The sequence below is a fragment of the Ctenopharyngodon idella genome, chromosome 13 (assembly GCF_019924925.1).
Source record: "Ctenopharyngodon idella isolate HZGC_01 chromosome 13, HZGC01, whole genome shotgun sequence".
Lineage (NCBI taxonomy): Eukaryota > Metazoa > Chordata > Actinopteri > Cypriniformes > Xenocyprididae > Ctenopharyngodon > Ctenopharyngodon idella.
In genome coordinates this window covers 3,517,182-3,535,553 of record NC_067232.1, presented here as the reverse complement: position 1 = coordinate 3,535,553, position 18,372 = coordinate 3,517,182, and the positions used below count along the sequence as shown (strand labels likewise).

The window sequence follows — 18,372 nt, the reverse complement described above, 5'->3', positions numbered from 1 at the left end:
CCTAAACACGACTGTCCTTGTCTGAGAAAATATAACCCAATTCCGCCCCCTACCGGAGCACAACAATCAAACAAGTACATTTGAATTCTGATCTAATAGTGCCCTCTGTGGAACCAGTTTAGTCTAGCACAGATTTCGCAGACACTAAACGCTATTGAAACAGGCCATTTATTCGAGCCTTTCAATGCATTTTAGATTTTGCATTAACCAGAGATTCATACATAAAAGCGAAGAGATAAATAGTAATCCTAACTGACAATGAGGAGGTTTGCTTTTTAAGTGCACTCAAGGGAACGCATTCGTGTGCACTATAGGCTTAGTGTCGTGTCTGCGTAAGGTTCAAAAATCAGATTGAGTTCATTAGGCGCCAGGAGAGAGTCTATTCATGTGAAAACGAATGAAGATCACCACTCACTCGAGTAGAGATCAGGTGAAGAGACAGATTTTTTTTTACAGTAAGTATCAATCTCCCAGACACCTGCAGCTGTCTGTGACGGATTATTTTTGCATGCTGCTCTCAACCGCCTCTTAGAGGAGAAATGATGGCTTGATAATGCATTATATCCACATAATGTCCCTTATTTGCTTATGCTTTTCGCATGGATTGCATTGGGTGTGCTCTACTGTATTTCATATCTTGAATGTAATGTATTTTAAATGAGAAGCAGCAGCAGTAGCCTAAAGCCTGCCTCCATCGACAGTACGGTGGTACTGGCTGCTGTAGTTTTTCGCGGTCTCTCTCTCCCTCTCAATTTTTTTTTTTTTTTTTTTAAGGAACAGCAGAGGCTCAGCACACAAGGACAGGGAATAGGAATACCAGGAACTCCTCCTTATTTGCGCCTGTCAGAGGACAGATATATTTCGTACATGACGCATTTGTAGAGAACAAACAGGTAAATATTGGCACGAGATATTGGGTTGATAAGCGCGCGATGCGATGCATGCGAATGCAGCTCGAGCAGCACACTGTACACGACGCGCGCGACGATACGACAGCGTTCGCATTATGAAAACGAAGCTGAACGCAGCTCGCTTGCAGATGCGATGATTACAATAACAACGTTCCAGTCGCGTCGCGTCGAAACGCATCACTCGCTTGCGATGTATGTTTTTTACCCTATGTAAATGCAACGAGGTAAAAACAAAATGGGGGTGAGTTGATGTGGGAGGAGCGGGGTTAAAAACCAAGAATATGTATTTGTGCACGACCTAATGTGTTTTGAAAACAAACCTGTGCGGATTTGTGTGCATTTGATAGACAAACAGTGAAGTGAAGGCGAGGCCTTTGATCATACGTTTTGAATCGCGGATTCGGCGATGGCCTCTCGATCACGTACCGCATCCCGACTGAATATAATGGTGTTAACGGGCTGTTGCTGGCAGGAGGCGGGTCTTTCATTACATATACAGTATTTGTAGCGAAACTTTTCATAGGGGGGAGGATTCGCGCTCTGTGTTTATAAATGTTCGCTGTTTATCTTAAAGCATGCGCTGCGCCTTTAATTTCGGACGGCAGTGCGGGGTCGCTGCAGGCTGTGCCGAGAGAGCCCTTGTCTGTCGACGCGGTACTTCACAGTCTGAATGCCATTCACAGACCCCGGGTCATATTTTTGTTAAAAAAAAAAAAAAAAAAAAGTGTAATTTTCATACCTTATTATAGATAGATTATAGATAGAATGTGGGCGAATATTACGAAACTTGTGAAGAACATGTTCAAGAACATTTCACAAAAAAATAAAATAAATAAATAGCATTGTTTATTTTTTCAGTAAAGACCATCAAGATATTCATTATCCTGCTTATTACACGGAAACTTACCAAATAAATATGACATGAAATATTGATTTTGGTCTTAAATCTGCCTAGCAGCAAGACAAATAGCAACAGTATAAATTTATATATTATTAATGATCAGGAATCCAAGTTACAGTTTATACTGACTACATAACTAACTAATGTCTTTTTCTATTTAATGTAAGCCATGTACGTAATAAGTCTTTTTGTATTCCTTACCTGTTCGTTGATGTTTTTAACTGGGAACTTGGGTGCTTTTAGCCTTCCAACATTTTATGCTTACAATAATAGTACAGTAAAGCACAAAGTATATATTGTTTTTTACATACACAATAGGGTATGCATAACATGCCTAAAGCCTGCTCAAAGTGTACTTCATTTTTTCTGTGTACACTAGGGTCTATGTACAGATTTCGTCATCAATGCACTACGTGCATACTGTACACGTGCAGTCAAATTTTTCTAAATGTGCATAAACCTTGAATTTTTTTTTTTGCTCTAATTCGTTTGTTCACAAAGTGGCCATACTGCCCACGCTGTTGTTTCAAAGACAAAAAAAAAGAAGAGACAAAAATTAACTAACGTAGATGCAACATCAATAGACGTGCGTGTTGACAAACGCTTGAGCGTGTTAAAAGATGCACACGACTCTAGTTTAAATGAGTACGGTCATTTTTGATGTTCATAACTTCTGGAGAGAAGACACTGAACAAGAATGAATCTTTCCACTGAGCATTTGTCGAGCACCTGTGTTTGTGCACGCGATCAAATGAAATACACTTTGAAAGGCAATGCGTTCGGCTGTAGGCATACGCTAAATATTCACATCAAATTTTTAGTATACTTTGGCCTTAAAAAAATGGCACCAATTACCTTTTTACTGAGTCAAACCTTAATGACTGGATGAGGCATGCAAATTTTCTTAAGATATAGCAATGAACAGGATATAACGTCACCCCAAGGCTTCGGGTTTTAATACATAATACATACAACAAATAATTTAAACGTGGAAATATACCATCTCCACTTTCCCGAACCAATGGACAGCTTTCATGCATGTTTTTTTTTTTTTTTTTTATTCAGCCAAGACGTTTAGATCACATTTAGATCACTATCAAATTTGCAGATCGGAGTTAACCAAAATTTATTTTTTTGTTCATATGCTTATCAGTGAAAAGTCTCCTGCAACGGTCCCTTTGAAGGGATAGTTCACCCAAAAATTAAAATTCTGTCATCTTTTACTCACCCTCAAAATGTTCTAAACCTGTATGAGTTTCTTTCTTCTGTTGAACAAAAAAAAAAAGATATTTTGAAGAATGTTGGTAACCAAACAGTTTCTGGTCCCCATTGACTTCCATAGTGGGTTTTTTTTTTTTTTTTTTTTCATACTATGGAAGTCAGTGGGGACCAGCAACTATTTGGTTGCACACATTCTTCAAAATGTCTTCTTTTGTGTTCAACAGACAAAAGAAACCCAAGCTGTAACTTTTCAACGTGTGTTTGTATTAGCTTTATTCTTGTTCTAATTTAGTCATTAACATGGATAAGAGAGTGTCTGTCATCATTATCTGAAGCAGATGGAAACTGTTGAGCTCAGTCACATTCAGAGATGTTAATGAATGAATCATTTTGTCTTGATTCATCTGTAGGTACTCCATCCAGTGGCACTGTGAGTCAAGAGGAGGTGGGTCTGCTCTGTCATTCACATGATTGATGTTTTGATTACATGTTGCTGAATTGATTGTTACCTTGATCAAAAGATGATTATGGAAGAAATGTTTGATTTTTTTTTTTTTTTTTCTTAACCACAGCAAAGGCAGGATGTCAGCCAGAGGAGGAAAGAAAAAGATCACCAAGCTGTCTCGTTCTGCCCGAGCAGGAGTCATTTTTCCTGTCGGGAGGATGATGCGTTATTTACGCACAGGAACCCACAAGTATCGCATTGGCATGGGCGCCCCCGTCTACATGGCAGCTGTCATTGAGTACTTAGCAGGTGGGAATCCAGAAAGCAAGCACAATTCTCTTTACCAAAATTTTTTATCTTTTTTATTTTCATTATGAATCATTTAATTACACTGGCCGTCAAAAGTTTAAAAAATAGCCTTTATAATGAAGCATAAGGGACTTTAATGTATAAAGAAGTCTCTTATGTTCACCAAGGTGGCATTTGTTTGATAAAAAAAATACAGTATAAACAGTAATATTGTTAAATATTATTACATTTTAAAATATCTGTTTTCTATTGTAATATATTTTAAAATGTAATATATTCCTGTGATGGCAAAGCTGAATTTTCAGCATCATTACTCCAGTCTTCAGTGTCACATGATCCTTCAGAAATTATTCTAATATGCTGATTTGCTGCTGAATATACATTTTTATTATTATTATATCTATGTTGAAAACTGTTATTTTTGTGGAAACTGTGATACAATACTATTTAAAAGTTTGGGGTAAGATCTTTTTTAAAGAATAGAAATTAATACTTTTATTCAACAAGGACACATTAAATTGATTCAAGTGAGTAAAGATTTATACAAATGATTTTTATTTTAAATAAATGCTGTTCTTTTGAAGTTTGTATTTATCAAAGTATACTGAAAAAAGTAGTTTCCACAAAAATTTTAAGCAGCAAAAGTTTTCAACTTTGATTACCATAAGAACCATTATTAATAATTGAGCACCAATAATAGAGTAGCAAATCACATATTAGAATGATTTCTGAAGGACCATGTGTAACTGAAGTCTGGAGTAATGATTCTGAAAATTCAGATTTGCAATCAAAGGTATACATTAAATTTTAAAATATATATATATATTCAAATAGAAATGTTATTTAAATAAATTGTAACAATATATTTCACAGTATTACTGTTTTTACTGTATTTATGATCAATTAAATGCAGTCTTGGTGAGCAGAAGAGACTTCTTTCAAAAATATATATATTTAAAAAAATTGGAATTATTCCAAACTTTTGACCGCCAGTGTATAACAGTCTGGCCATTATTGCTGATTTGAGAATCATGTGATTTGTGATCTGTTGCTCTGATGTTTTTGTAGCTGAGATTTTGGAGTTAGCTGGTAATGCAGCAAGAGACAACAAGAAGGGGAGAATCACTCCACGACACATCAAGCTGGCAGTGGCCAATGATGAAGAACTCAACCAGGTAATGAATTACATGTTAAAATAGATTGAGGTCGGTTAGGGTTAATGTTTAGCAGTCAAAAACAACTCAAAGTACTGTTTTTTTTTTTTTTTTTTTTTTTTTTTTTTTGCTGTAGTCTACCATGGTGGTAGAGCATTAAAAGCAATGAATTTGCCACATTGTTTGAGTAGCTAAGCATTAAAACTAATGTTTTAAATCAGAATTTTGACTTTTGTTCTAATATTTCTAATAATCGTTAATAATAATAGCAATGCCATTGTTTTTATGTATTATTGAATAGTTGCTCAGAGGGGTGACCATATCAAATGGTGGCGTTCTGCCTCGCATCCATCCTGAGCTGCTCTCCAAGAAGAGAGGCGGCAAGGTGAAGGTGGAGACTCAGGTGACCGTTCCGGAGAAGAGGGCGAACCGGAAACCCATCAAGAAACCCAGCAAAAAGAGCAAAGGAAAACCAGGCCGCAAACCCAAAGTAAGTACAGCATCAGGTGATTGAGGACATACATATGTTGCTCTGGTACTATGTTTGTCTGTGAGAATACAACAAATGGTTCTTTATGCAGAAAAGCACAGAGAATGACAAAGAAGCAGATGCCAACACAACAGTGGAAGACGGACCGGGAGAGGGATTTACTATTCTCTCTGCGAAAAGCTTGTTCCTTGGACAAAAGGTGGAATAGCTGTGCTTATCACACATTATCAAGAATTTGTCATTTTAAGATTTACTTTAACACTTAAAGAGCACATTATAAATGTTGTATACTTTTGAATGCAAGGTACATTTAGTAATATACCTACATATAACTAACATATATAACTTTTCATTTTTATGGCCAATATAAAGCAAATAATTAAAAAAAAAAAAAAAAAAAGCCAAATACATATATTGGCCTAGGCAATATATTGGCCGACAACTACATGGAACCAAAGTCTAAAATTCAGAGAAATATTTAAAACGTATCCATCTTAATGCTCTTTCGGAAACTTAACGGCCAAAGAAAAAGCAACTTAAAATAATCACAATATTTTTGATTAATTTTATATCGGCAGTAAAATCATGCATTGTGAATACATTTCTGTAGATATTGGTGGTAATACCCTGGTGATTTATGCCATAAGGAGTTAACTCTGGTTTCTTTATCAGCTGTCCCTTACAGAAAGTGAAATCAGCAAAATCGGAACGATCAAAGTGGAGGGAATCATCAATCCCACAAACGCAGAGATTGATCTGAAAGAAGGAATTGGTCAGTACACTACAAGATTATTAACATTAGCTATGTTTCCATTTAAAGTTGCGAATTCAACCATTTCCAATTCCATGTGTTCAAGAGAACAAAATCGTCACTTCTTGGGAAATTGACACAAAATATCTGTAATAAAAATGGAAGTGGCTGCAATCAGGGAAGCCACTGTGGCTCTATTTTCCTACTTCATAAATGACTTGTGTTTCAATGAATGCCGTACTGTGATCTTGCGTTCGGATGCCTGGTGTTTGGGAACGCAATCGTGTCAGACACTTCTGGAAGGTCATAATGCTAAATCATTCTGATGGCAGACTTTGGCTCAGGCATTTCAGAATGGCCAAACCAACATTTGAGATGCTGTGTGATGCAATTGGTCCGCTCGTTAGTCCATTTATCCAGTCACATTCTTTGTTGAGGCAAAGTCTCGTGAGTTTTTTTTGTTGCACATCAAGGGATTTATTTGGTAAATGTGTTTCCATTGTTGTTTATGCGCATTTCTTTTTATTGGATCCGCCTCTATTGAGCGCACAAGTTTTCTTGCTGTTTCCTTCCAGGGTTTAAATGCGATTATCCAAAAATAGGTGGATGGAAACATAGCTATTGTTGTTAGCTAATATAAAATTGTAAGAGAACTATTTTTGAAACTTGGCAAAAGCTATTAAGTTTTCCTGTGATACAGGTAATGCTCTGGAGAAAGCAGGAGGAAAAGATTTCTTAGAGACCGTCAAGGAGCTGAGAAAAAGCCAAGGCCCTTTGGAAGTCGCATCAGGTTGAACTCACACACACACACACACACACACACACACACACACACACACACACTGCCTGACACAAGCAGACAGAAAGCAGACTCAAATTAGTGTGTGTTGTAGAAATGTTCAAAGGGGCAGGAAATGACCTTGTTAAATATTTTAATAAAAAAAATAGTACAGCCGTCATGGAAAACCTGGAAATATCAGGAATATTACAATGATCATTTACAGGCCTGGAAAAGTACAATCTAAAAGGAAATGAGCACAATCTAAAAAAGTCTTTCTGTAGTACTAAAATATTTAATGGGCTAGATAATACCACTTGTTAGTGCTCGGGTAAAGTAAAACTTGTTAGCGAGCCAACGTGCAACATTGGTTTTGTCTGTTGAGGGTCTTTTTGAAGTACTATGCAAAGAAAATTAGCCCCAAAAAATTATTTTCCTCAATCCTTTGAGTCTTTAGTCAAAAAATGTGGGAACTTTAAAAGTAAAACAAGAAAGAGGAAAGAAATCCACTGTAGGGTATTGAAGTAAAAAAAAAAAAAAAAAAAACACATTTCTGTGTTCACATTTTTTGGTGTTGTGACTGAAGTATTTCTTACTCCCTCTGCTTTGCAGTGGCTGTGAGTCAAGCCAATGGGATGGCAGCACGTTTCATCATCCATTGTCACGTCCCTCAGTGGGGTTCAGAGAAGTGCGAAGATCAGCTCGAGAAAACAGTCAAGAACTGTTTGTCTGCTGCCGAGGAGAAAAAGCTCAAATCGGTGGCCTTCCCTTCACTACCTGCTGGACGGTGAGCATCAGAATCATGGGGTTTAAAATGACCTAAACTCTACAAAACCAAACGCATCTACAAGAGGACGGGTGTTGTAGCTTTCAGATCAGCAGTTAACTAGATTTCAAGCTCATTTATTGCGTGGTTGTGTTTCAATGCGGTTATGACACCCTTTTTTATTTTTGTTCCCGCAGAAATGGTTTTCCAAAGCAGACAGCAGCCCAGCTAATACTGAAGGCCATTTCAAACCATTTTGTCTCAGCAACTACATCCTCTCTGAAGAACATTTACTTTGTTCTGTTTGACAGTGAGAGCATTGGGATATACCTGCAGGAGATGGCCAAGATGGACACCAAGTGATGTTCAGTCGTGGGTTTGATTTCTTTGAAAGTGTAACGGCCTCGATGCAGCTCTGTTTTAGCTTTGCTTTGACTGGTTTTGTCGGCCTCGACATTGAGGGAAGGTAAAATGAGTTGAACATGAGCTTTAGCAGAGAGTGCATCCAGGCTAGTAAGAGCATTCTAAGTGGAGTGTAGTGCAGCTTGGTGAAAGATGTTGTAGGTATATGTTTTTGACAGCAGATTATTTGAAGGTGTTTAAACAAGGATATTTGTGAGTGATGTACTGTACACATTTATGTTTCACTGTTCTCTTTTAAAGAAAAAACATTCATTTAGACTAGATCAACTTAATCTTCATTGTTTGCCATTTTTATCCTTAGACTGAACTTGTTTTTACATTCCATGTTCAGAGTTGAACTTTTGACCGTTGTTTTTTGGCTAGATATCATGTGTGGTTTCTGACAGTTTTGGTTTATCAAAAAAAAAAAAAAGTGTTTCTTGTTCTGCTTTGAAATAAAAAAAATGTTTTACACCACAGGATGAGCTTCCATTTATATGCAACTAAATGCAAAAGTTTGCCCAAAACTATTGTCACAACCAGTGTTGGGGGGTAACGCAATCAGATTACTTTTCCCAAAGTAACTAGTAATGCATTACTTTTAAATGTTTTAATATCTAAATTATTTTTTCCAAATAAGCAATTCAAGTTACTTTGTTTTCCTATTTATTGACTGACACCTCTCAGATATGAAGGGGTGAGACCAAACACAACTCCTGTCCATTTTTGCTTATTGCTATTGGTTTAATGTACTTTTTTTTTTTTTTTTTTTTTTTTTTTATAATTTCTTATTCTAAAGTTAATCATTTTTTACATTTGGTTTATTGAGTTAAATATTTTTCAATACACTCTGAGTCAATTATTTTTAGAGGCATTTTAGTTATATTTTTGAAAATGTATATGGCATTATTGCAAAAACAATTTTCACAACACCTCAAACAACAACAAAATTCTAACCTTTCACAAAAATACAGATTTTAATGTATTTTATTATGTTTAAATCAATAAATTTGCAAAATACATATCAAAAGATTGAACAGCAGTGTTTGTCACATCCATAAAAAAAATGAATGGACGTCTATGGCCCTCTGCTGGATATATGTGGTCACAACACTTTCCTGGAAAAACCTTAGACCACATATTTAAATTTCTAACCAGCAGATGGCAGGATTCTGCCTCGAACACCTAGATCAATATCCAGAAACAACTTATATTTGATTTAGATCTTTTTTCTTTATATATATATATATATATATACACACTATTTTTTTTGTTGTTCTCATCTATAATATATATATACACACACATTTTATTTTATTTTTTTTTTTTTATTTTTTTTACAGTCAATAAATGTAAACGGTAAGTGTAAACAGGAAGGGCGGAGATCATAAGGGTTAAAAAGTCACTTTCCTCAACACTGGTCACAAGTTCGCGCAAGTCATGTGACAAGGGGTACTTTTGCATTTTCGCCAATTTTCAGCACGCTTTGTATTGTTGTCTGTAATATGACTTCTGACAGCTCCAAGGCTTTCACGAAAACTAGATTATACTTCCACATTTTTGTATCCCCACACAGACAGTCGGATGGACAGAGGGTTATTAACAGAAGTTACTGTAAGTGTAGGTTTATCACTTAAAATTGTATCGCATATTGTCTACTCTTTAAACATCATTATGGTAAATGGAACAGCTTACCTGTACTCGCGTCCATGCGTTTTGCTTCGAGGGATTGGGCGGGACTGACAGGACGGCAGTTTCTTTCAGTTTCCCTCCTCTGTTTGGCCTAAAACTCTTCTGTGTTCGTTGTCATCCAGTCTGAAATGTTGACTACTAACACAGAGGTTTTTCCGTCGCTGCGTTCTCTCCATATTTACAATTCTTTGCAGCCTTTAGTCACTGCCTACAACGTGCTGGATCCTTCTCTGGAGTGGAAACCGAAAATAACTCACTCCCGCTAAACGTTTACTCTTTAATTCTTGCACCCGGGAACAATACTACAAGTCGACAACATTACGACTAAAAGTTTGCTGAGTAGTATTTCCTATTTGACCGATAAGCATCTCATAGTAGACTGGTGGGAGTGGCCTCTGACGGCAACATGCCCAGTGCATTATGGGTGTTGAAATTTTCCCATCTATTTGGCAAAAGTCAAGACACTAGCCTTTTTTCTTTTTTTCAATAGCGTTTTATCTCTAGTCAGGGAGCACCGATTTAAAAAAAAAAAAAAAAAATTGCCAGAGGTGAAGTACCACCTTCAGTAAATGACAATATTCTCCTTATTGGGTCTCAGCTTGACATGTATTTGACATGTACGAGAAACACAGTGACACAGGATTAGGATATTTTACCATATATTTATTACATTGTAAAAAGTACATTAACTTTTATTCATATATATACACAGATTATTTTCATTGAATTACCTGTTGACTACAGAATTAGTTCCTGATGTATCTAAGAATGCAGTACAACAAGTGCACATAGAAAAGAAAACGTCCATCTGTCCACAGCCACCTCTTATGTTTGTGTTGGTGTCATTGTTCTGCTGTCACTGAAGTACAGCAGTGACAATCTACATTAAATTACAGTATAATTCCTTAAAGCCCCTACAGTTTCTGTACTGATCCAAACACATGCTGAGAGGAGAAACCACAAGTCTCAGGTCATACACTGATCTCTAGATGAACTTGAGCTGTTCTCGGGTGGTCTTGGCTGATGCAAGCGGAGGTGCGGGTCTGAGAACTATTATATTAGTGAATTTTACAGCTCTCTTCTGGCATGAACTTTTTATGAAGCACTTATTAATTCATACAAAACTAAAAGTGGTTGCTAAACTTCCAGAGCCGAGATCACCACAATAAAGGGATATGGTTGATAGAAAGAACAGCAGAAACATTTATTTGAAAGAACTGATCATGTCATCATGATCATGGCCAGGAGAAATTATTGAAAGGGAAACTTTTAAAGAGCAGAAATGCCACAGCGATACAGCATAAACCTGAGCAACAAAACTCTCTCTTTAAGACAACTTATGAATAAAAAAATACCCATCAAAATAAAATCTGACATTCAGAGTTCAGCTGGTTCATTTAGTTGAAAACATTAGTGACGTGTCTGGAATGTTGTAGAGGTGCACGATAATGAATTAGTGGGTATAAGCCATATTTTATTGTTTTCAACCAAAATTACTTTTGTAGACTTAAAGGGACAGTACATCCAAAAATGAACATTGTCATCATTTATTCACCCTTATGTCGATCTAAATTTGCATGACTTTCTTTCTTCTGTGGAACAAAAAAAAGATATTTTGATAAATGTGATAGTCCATACAATGGAAATTGAACGTTCTTTTGGTGTTCTACAGAAGAAAGAATGTTAATTTTTGGGTGAACTATCCCTTTAATTTCCCCACTATGAAACCATGTATAGTGAACAATAAGTGGCTACTTCACTGTGACTGTTTTCTCTGGACTAATTTACGGCAAAGCAATGTAATTAAAGTGTAAAAGCCACAATAAGAAACAATATGAATTATCAAAATAAATTACGTTTTCTTCATCATCCTGTACAGTTTGTAGGTGTAGTTTTTATGGTATCATTAGCCAGACCCAGTGTGCGATACTTCTACCGATCAGCCATTCTCTGTGATCACTGACTAAATCTCACGAGTAACAACCGAGTACTAGTACATTAAAATCTGATCTGACAGGTGCAACTAACCTACCAGACCCCCCTGACTGAAATAAATGTAGTCTCATCAATAATAAACTGTCCTCCATCGCGGCACCTTCCTGTTTTGAATAAATATGATCATCTATGTAACATCTCTAACTGAAAGACATTCGAGTCCGAGCGGTTTGGGAGTTTCTCTGATGTTTGAAACGAAGAGAGGCAACCATGCATGTCAATATCCTCTCATGCGCTCTTATTCCAGGTCCTGCTGTTACATAATTTAATAGTGTGGGCTACAGCTGTGGAGAGTGTTCGCCTGCAGGAGAACAGTGAAATCAGATGCTTCTTCCAATGTGTTTCTCCTTCAAACGCCGCGGCACTCTGATGGCTTACGTTTGACGGGCGGGTCAGTCAGTGGTGGGGCGGGGAAGCAGGGGCACGGGTGAGGTAGCCTCTATGAGAGCTGGGTTCAGAATGATTGGCAGGGACATCGGGGGAACGCCAACTTGCAGTGGAGAGGCGAGGGGCTGCAGGATGAGTGGAGACTGGCCGAGAGGGGGCGGGGATTCTGGAGGACTCATCTTTACTGGAGTGGGTATCGGAGGTGTTGAGGGAGGAACTGGAGATGATCTATCTGTTCCTGCACACAGAAAAAGGAAGTAAAAAAGTTGACAATTATCCAAATTTTGATATACACTACCATGCAAAGTTTGGAGCCAAGATTTTTTTTTTTTTTTTTTTTTTTTTTTAAGAAATGAATGCTTTTATTCAGCAAGGATGCATTAAATTGATCAAAATTGACAGTAAAGACGTTTATAAATGAACATTATAAATAAAAGATTTATATTTCAAATAAATATTGTTCTTTTAAACTTTCCATTCATTAAAATAGAAATGCATTACAGTTTCCACAAACACTGCCTGACAAAAGATTATAATTTTTTTTTTTTTTTTTTTTTTTTTTTGAAAGAAGTCTCTTATGCTCACCAAGGCTGCATTTATTTGATCAAAATACAGTAAAAACAGTAATACTGTATTAAAAAAAAAAAAAAAAACTTCTCTACTTCAGTATATTTTATCATTTAAATTAGTCCTGAATTTTCATCTCTTAAACATTTATTATAAATGTTGAAAACAGTTTTTGCTGCTTAATATTTTTGTGGAAACCATGACAACCATGACACCATTCAAAAGTTTGGATGTATGATTGTTTTAAAATAAATTAATCCTTTTATTCAGCAAGGACCAGGGTTGGGTAGGGTTGGGTATCATTTGAATTTTAGCGATTCCATTCCAATTCCGATTCTGCTTATCGATTCCAATTCTTATCGATTCCCAGTTTTGAAGTTGAACATTTAGATATCAAACGTATTTCTTCTGTCTTTTTGCAAAACATTCTGTTCCAGCTGAATATAATGAACAAAAATCAGCATCCTAAAGAACAACAGACTAATATAAATTTCAAACATTATTAAAAACAAGTATACAATCAGTAATACACTGTATTAATAAGTACGATAAGAACAAATAAGCAAATTAGCAAAAGCAAAAATAAAACTGAATAAAGTTTTATAAATTGAAATCAAATATAAAATAATCACTGGATAGTTTTCTTTTTATAAATAAAATATAGATTAATCCTTATTAAAATTACAAAAGTTATTCAGTCAAGATCAGTGAATGATTTTCTTTTGTTCTTAATTAAGCACTTAATTAATTTGATTAAACTACTGATTAACAGTAATGACACAGATGGCAGCAGGTTTATTAGGCTGCGGTCACTTTAAGACCGAATGCATGGATCCAATATACTGTTACACATGTGTTTTCTTAACTGTTTATATTCACATAAGGCATAATTGACTGTTTACAAGGATATTTTGGCATAATTGTGTGTATTTGTCTATTCAAGCTCAAGAAGACACGAAAGACAACTCAATTCAGTATTTGTGCACTATATGAGAAGTTTTTGTGTGTGCGCTATAGATGTGGCCAGCATAGAAAACAGCGCTCAAGTTCAGAATGGAGTTCTCTTTCGCATCTTCTTGTACTCGAATGGTTTAAAACCACATTAAAATGTGCATACCGGAATCGATAAGCGGAATAGAAATATTAGTATCCGAATAGTATCCGATTCCCAACCCAAGCAAGGACACATCAATAATAACTACAGCAAAGACAATCAAAATGAAAAGTGACCGTAAAGACATTTATAATGTTGCAAAAAATTATTTCAAATAAATGCTGTTTACTGAACTTTCTATTCAAAGAATCCTGAAAAAAATGTATTACGGTTTCTACAAAAATATTAATCAACACTGATAATAAGAACCATTATTGATAATTGAGCACCAACAATAATTGATAATTAAGCACACTAAAGACTGGAGTAATGACTGCTGAAAATTCAGCTTTACCATCACAGGAATAAATTACATTTCAAAATATGCAAATAGAAAACAGTTCTCTTAAATTGTAATAATCATTTCACAATATTATTGATTTTACTGTATTTTTGATCAAATAAATTCAGCATTGATGAGCATACGCAACTTTTTTCAATAAATCTTATCAACTTTTGAATGGTAACCCCCATATCACCCACTCCTAGTCAACACGATAAACATGTCTAATTAAAGCTTACGATCACCATTGGTACTAGGTGTCGGCATATCCTGAGGCGATGCGGGTCTGCTGGTGCTATTTTGCTCTGCAGGGGCAGCTGGCACTGGTGAGGGGGCTGGCACAGGGGAAGAGGCTGGAGTAACGGCAACAGGCAGCGGTGGGACGGACTCCACAGGAACATTACACACTGGTTCTGTACAAAAACCAAAAAGGTATCAGTTATGTGGTTGAACTCAATTAAATGGTAAATGTGAGTACTGTGTTTGAGTGATCATTGCCTGGGATGACAGCCTGTTTGAAGAGCTCCTCCTTTAGATGAGGCAGAAAACAGTCAATTCTTTCCCAGGTGATTTCCCACAAGTCAGAGTAGCCTGTACGAGAGTCTGCGCTGTGAAAGATCCCTGCTGTGTCCATCACCAGCAGCATGTTCTTCAGAGACTCCGGGATCGCCTCAAGCTGTACACCAAAGTCAGACACACTCATCAGGATTTAATATATATATATATATATATATATATATATATATATATATATATATATATATATATATATATATATATATATATATATATATATATATATATAGTATATCTTGTACACCTGAACTAGTGGTGGGCGATATAGCAAAAATAACATTTTTTTAAGGCAGGATCACAATCCACAATCTCAATTATTTTCATTTTGGTTTTTAATACTATTTTGAAAGTTACTGAGCAGTACAGCCAAACTAATTTCCTTATTTTAAATATATAGTAGTACAAGATAACAAAACATACAGTAATGATGCAAATTACTAACAATAGGACAAATACAAGCCCCCCAGCTACAAGGTCTTCAAGAGCAGTGAGTGAGTTTCTCTTTTTTTGTGTGTGTTGTTTGATTAACATGAAAGGTGCTGTAAGCAATCTCTAAGAAACGCTGTTGAAAGTGGATTGGGCGGAGCACCACAACACACTTGTAGCCAATCAGCAGTAGGGGGTGTGTCCACTCATGATGGGGAGGAGAGAGAGTGAGCAAGAGAGAGATTTGAAGAAAGACCGTAGAAAGAGAGATGGCTGAGAGACATTACAAAAGAAAGGTTATGATCAGACAAGAGTTTTATGTCTTAAAAATGGATGCAGAGTTTGCGTTGTTTCTGCTCCGTAAGTGAGTATCATTGGTTTTGCAGTTTCACAGAACCAAGATATGCTGTTGTTGTAATGTTAGCTATAGTAACAAGACAGTTTTGAGTGTCATTGTTTGTCTGGAGCTGGTGTGCTACTGGCAACTAATGACCAACTCTTGCTTATTATATACTCTTGTGTACTACATTAATTTTTTGTTTTTCCTTGTCGTTTGCGCATCATCTTCACTTTTTTGTTTTTGTGAAGAATTATATTGCTTCGCTTCAGCAATGATAAAGAGACATCCACTCTTGCATTGCGTGTTTGTGCATTTAAAGGCCGGAGCAATGAAGGGAGGGTGTTTCTCAGAAATCACTTACTGCACCTTTAAGGACACAGACAGCAGCAGGAATATTAGGCTACTGTCACTTTAAGACCGCTAATCCACAGATCCAATATATTGATACACATCCGATTGTCTCCCAACTGTTTATGTTCACTTAAAACATAATTTATTGTGTTTGTGAACCTTGTGTGTATTTGACAGTTTAAGCACAGTAAGATGCGAAAGAGAACTTAGTTCAGTACTCACGCACTGGCTTTCTTTGCATGCTTTGGATGTGTGCAGAAAAATGTACGTCAGAACAGCATGCGTATAAAATTCAAAAATGGATGGAGATGTATACTGTCAAACTCCAGAAAGGAAAACTAGTATCATAAAATGAGTCCATATGACTCCTGCACTATTTTCCAAGTCATATGATACCTTTGTGTGATGAACAGACTGAAATTTCAGTCATTGTTTATATAATATGTGTTTAGAACGACAAGAGGGTAAAATGACAACAACATATTGTGGTGTATAATTTCTTTTAAGTCAATACAGGTGATTCTTATGCTCATCTGAGATCATCTCACCAGAAGGTCGCTGGAGCCAGCATGCATGTATTTGTCCATGAAGTCTAGAATGGTGAGCCAGAGGGCAGCAAAAGTAGGCAGAGAGAGCAGAGGAGAGAGATGCTGCAGGAACACCTGAGGAGACCAAAAACACTTATCAAAATCACTTACACAAATGAAATAATCAGCATAACCAACTTTCAATTCATTCAGGTTTAAGTTAGGATTAAAGAGCAAAGAAATCCTAGGCCAGACCTTAGAAAGCAATGTGCAGGCCCTCATTCTGGTCTCTTCCATGCCGCCCACATCAGCTGGACTGATGTTGTCTAGGAGTTTTGTCAGCAGAGGAAACAGGACCTGAAGAAAGATAGACAATCATTTCTCAGTTCTTTTTATTTAAGGAATTGTTTCCCAAAAATGAAAATGCATGTTAAACTCATTAATTACAGATACAAACAGAGCTAGTTCACCTTGTTAAAGCAGGACTCCCACTCCACTGCATCCAGAGTTTGTAGATCATGTACAAGAAGTGCTCTCTGTAGGTAGGTGAGAGCTTGCATGCGGACTTGTCTCCGTGCATCACAGCACAACCAAGCCATACCTACAAGGCCAAAATGCATATGTTATAGAGAATCTCTGAACATCCAGTTTCTTTTATAAATTCAATAACATTACATCAGATATTACAAGTGAGAGGTATTACTTATTTTACAACAAAACCTAAATATGTATGCATTTTTGATTGACACTGAGGGCTTGCTAATATACTTTTTGGCCAGTCTCTGACCTTGAAGGAGTGGACACCAGCAGCTGGACCACAGTGTTTGAGAGTCCGCCTCGATCTTTCTTCCAGCATCCTCTAGATGGCGCTGTTCCTCTGCCCAAGAGCTGTAGATGCCGGCTGCTCGTGTGTGCAGTGTATGCATCAGGTCTAACAACTACATGGGCAAACAGGCTGTTTTAATAATCACTAAACACTCAGGGAATATCTGCCCTATTAAATGAATATTTACTTTCATAACAGACTCACATTTATCTTATTAATGGGGACAAAAGAAAGGATTGTTATACTGAGACACGGCAGATAAACAGGTGAAAGAAAATGACAACATGATATTGTTTTTGATGTGCACCAATCAGGTTATGAAGATGGAGAAAGCATGCTGCCCTGGGTAAATATCACAAAGAAATGTCTGGGTGATATTTCAATGCAAATATGATAATATGATATGATATGATAATAATAATATATTAATTTTTTAATTATAATTCAAAGTTTCTATCAATATTCTCACAAAATCTCACTGTCATTAAAAATCATCCTGGTCAGATAATTATGTTTTTAAACAGCAGTACAACAAATACTACTATGATAATTGGATTTTACAAATGTACTTTATAGATTTAAATAATTTACCGTTTTTCATGAAAATAATATAAAATAGGCTTGAATTTCTTTAAGCAAAATATGGTAATATATAATAAATAAAATAAAGTAGCAGTAAAAGTACAGTACATATACTTAATTTTAGTTTTATTTTACATTTTTATTTATTTTCTTGAATACTTTTACTTCAAGTTTTACTTGAAACTACAGTTCATCATTTTTTTTTTATTACTACTAACACAATGTGTATTTATTGTAAATAATTAATATTTACCTTTAATTAAAGCTGTGCTTAATAGGATTTTCTTTTTTATTGTTGTATTAAAACTTATTTCAGCAAATGTGTTATTTTACTGGCATTAATATTCACAACTTATTTTTTTTGTATTGTAAAAGCTCTAAATCAGAAATGAGGTCAGAAACTAAACAAAACTCGAAGCAAAACAAATATTTTTCTACTACAGAGTTTCAAATGTGAAATGATCACATGCCCGTCCCCCACCAAACAGATTTGCAAACATGATGATGGACAGATTTAGGAATTAGGGAAAGGGCCGTTG

The 18,372-nt window shown here is 36.0% G+C and overlaps 2 protein-coding genes across 11 annotated transcripts in view; one reads left to right on the top strand and one right to left on the bottom strand.

The window, feature by feature from the left end:
* The first annotated feature begins 149 nt into the window (after window positions 1-149).
* On the top strand, window positions 150-8,607 carry LOC127524439 (core histone macro-H2A.2). Of its 2 annotated transcripts, XM_051915910.1 has the most exons (11): window positions 150-455; window positions 775-893; window positions 3,444-3,478; window positions 3,606-3,787; window positions 4,856-4,962; window positions 5,243-5,431; window positions 5,523-5,630; window positions 6,104-6,203; window positions 6,883-6,972; window positions 7,573-7,747; window positions 7,924-8,607. In XM_051915910.1, the coding sequence occupies exons 4-11, from the start codon at window positions 3,616-3,618 to the stop codon at window positions 8,087-8,089; spliced, it is 1,107 nt and encodes a 368-aa protein (XP_051771870.1). In that variant the 5' UTR covers window positions 150-455; window positions 775-893; window positions 3,444-3,478; window positions 3,606-3,615; the 3' UTR covers window positions 8,090-8,607. The 2 variants fall into 2 exon arrangements, with proteins under 2 accessions (XP_051771870.1, XP_051771871.1); XM_051915911.1 differs by lacking the exons at window positions 150-455; window positions 775-893 and adding an exon at window positions 958-1,152.
* A 1,855-nt stretch (window positions 8,608-10,462) lies between these two features.
* gbf1 (golgi brefeldin A resistant guanine nucleotide exchange factor 1) overlaps window positions 10,463-18,372 on the bottom strand; it is an 84,132-nt gene continuing 76,222 nt past the window's right edge. For 6 of the 9 annotated variants that reach the window (XM_051915899.1, XM_051915902.1, XM_051915903.1 and 3 more), the window contains 7 exons: window positions 17,213-17,363; window positions 16,896-17,026; window positions 16,681-16,782; window positions 16,447-16,560; window positions 14,704-14,881; window positions 14,445-14,618; window positions 10,463-12,440 (listed from right to left, as the gene is read on the bottom strand). In XM_051915899.1, coding sequence (XP_051771859.1) covers window positions 12,208-12,440; window positions 14,445-14,618; window positions 14,704-14,881; window positions 16,447-16,560; window positions 16,681-16,782; window positions 16,896-17,026; window positions 17,213-17,363 — 1,083 coding nt within the window. In that variant the 3' untranslated portion in view covers window positions 10,463-12,207. The remainder of the gene's footprint in view (window positions 12,441-14,444; window positions 14,619-14,703; window positions 14,882-16,446; window positions 16,561-16,680; window positions 16,783-16,895; window positions 17,027-17,212; window positions 17,364-18,372) is intronic. The other 3 variants (XM_051915906.1, XM_051915900.1, XM_051915905.1) reach the window with 1 other exon arrangement.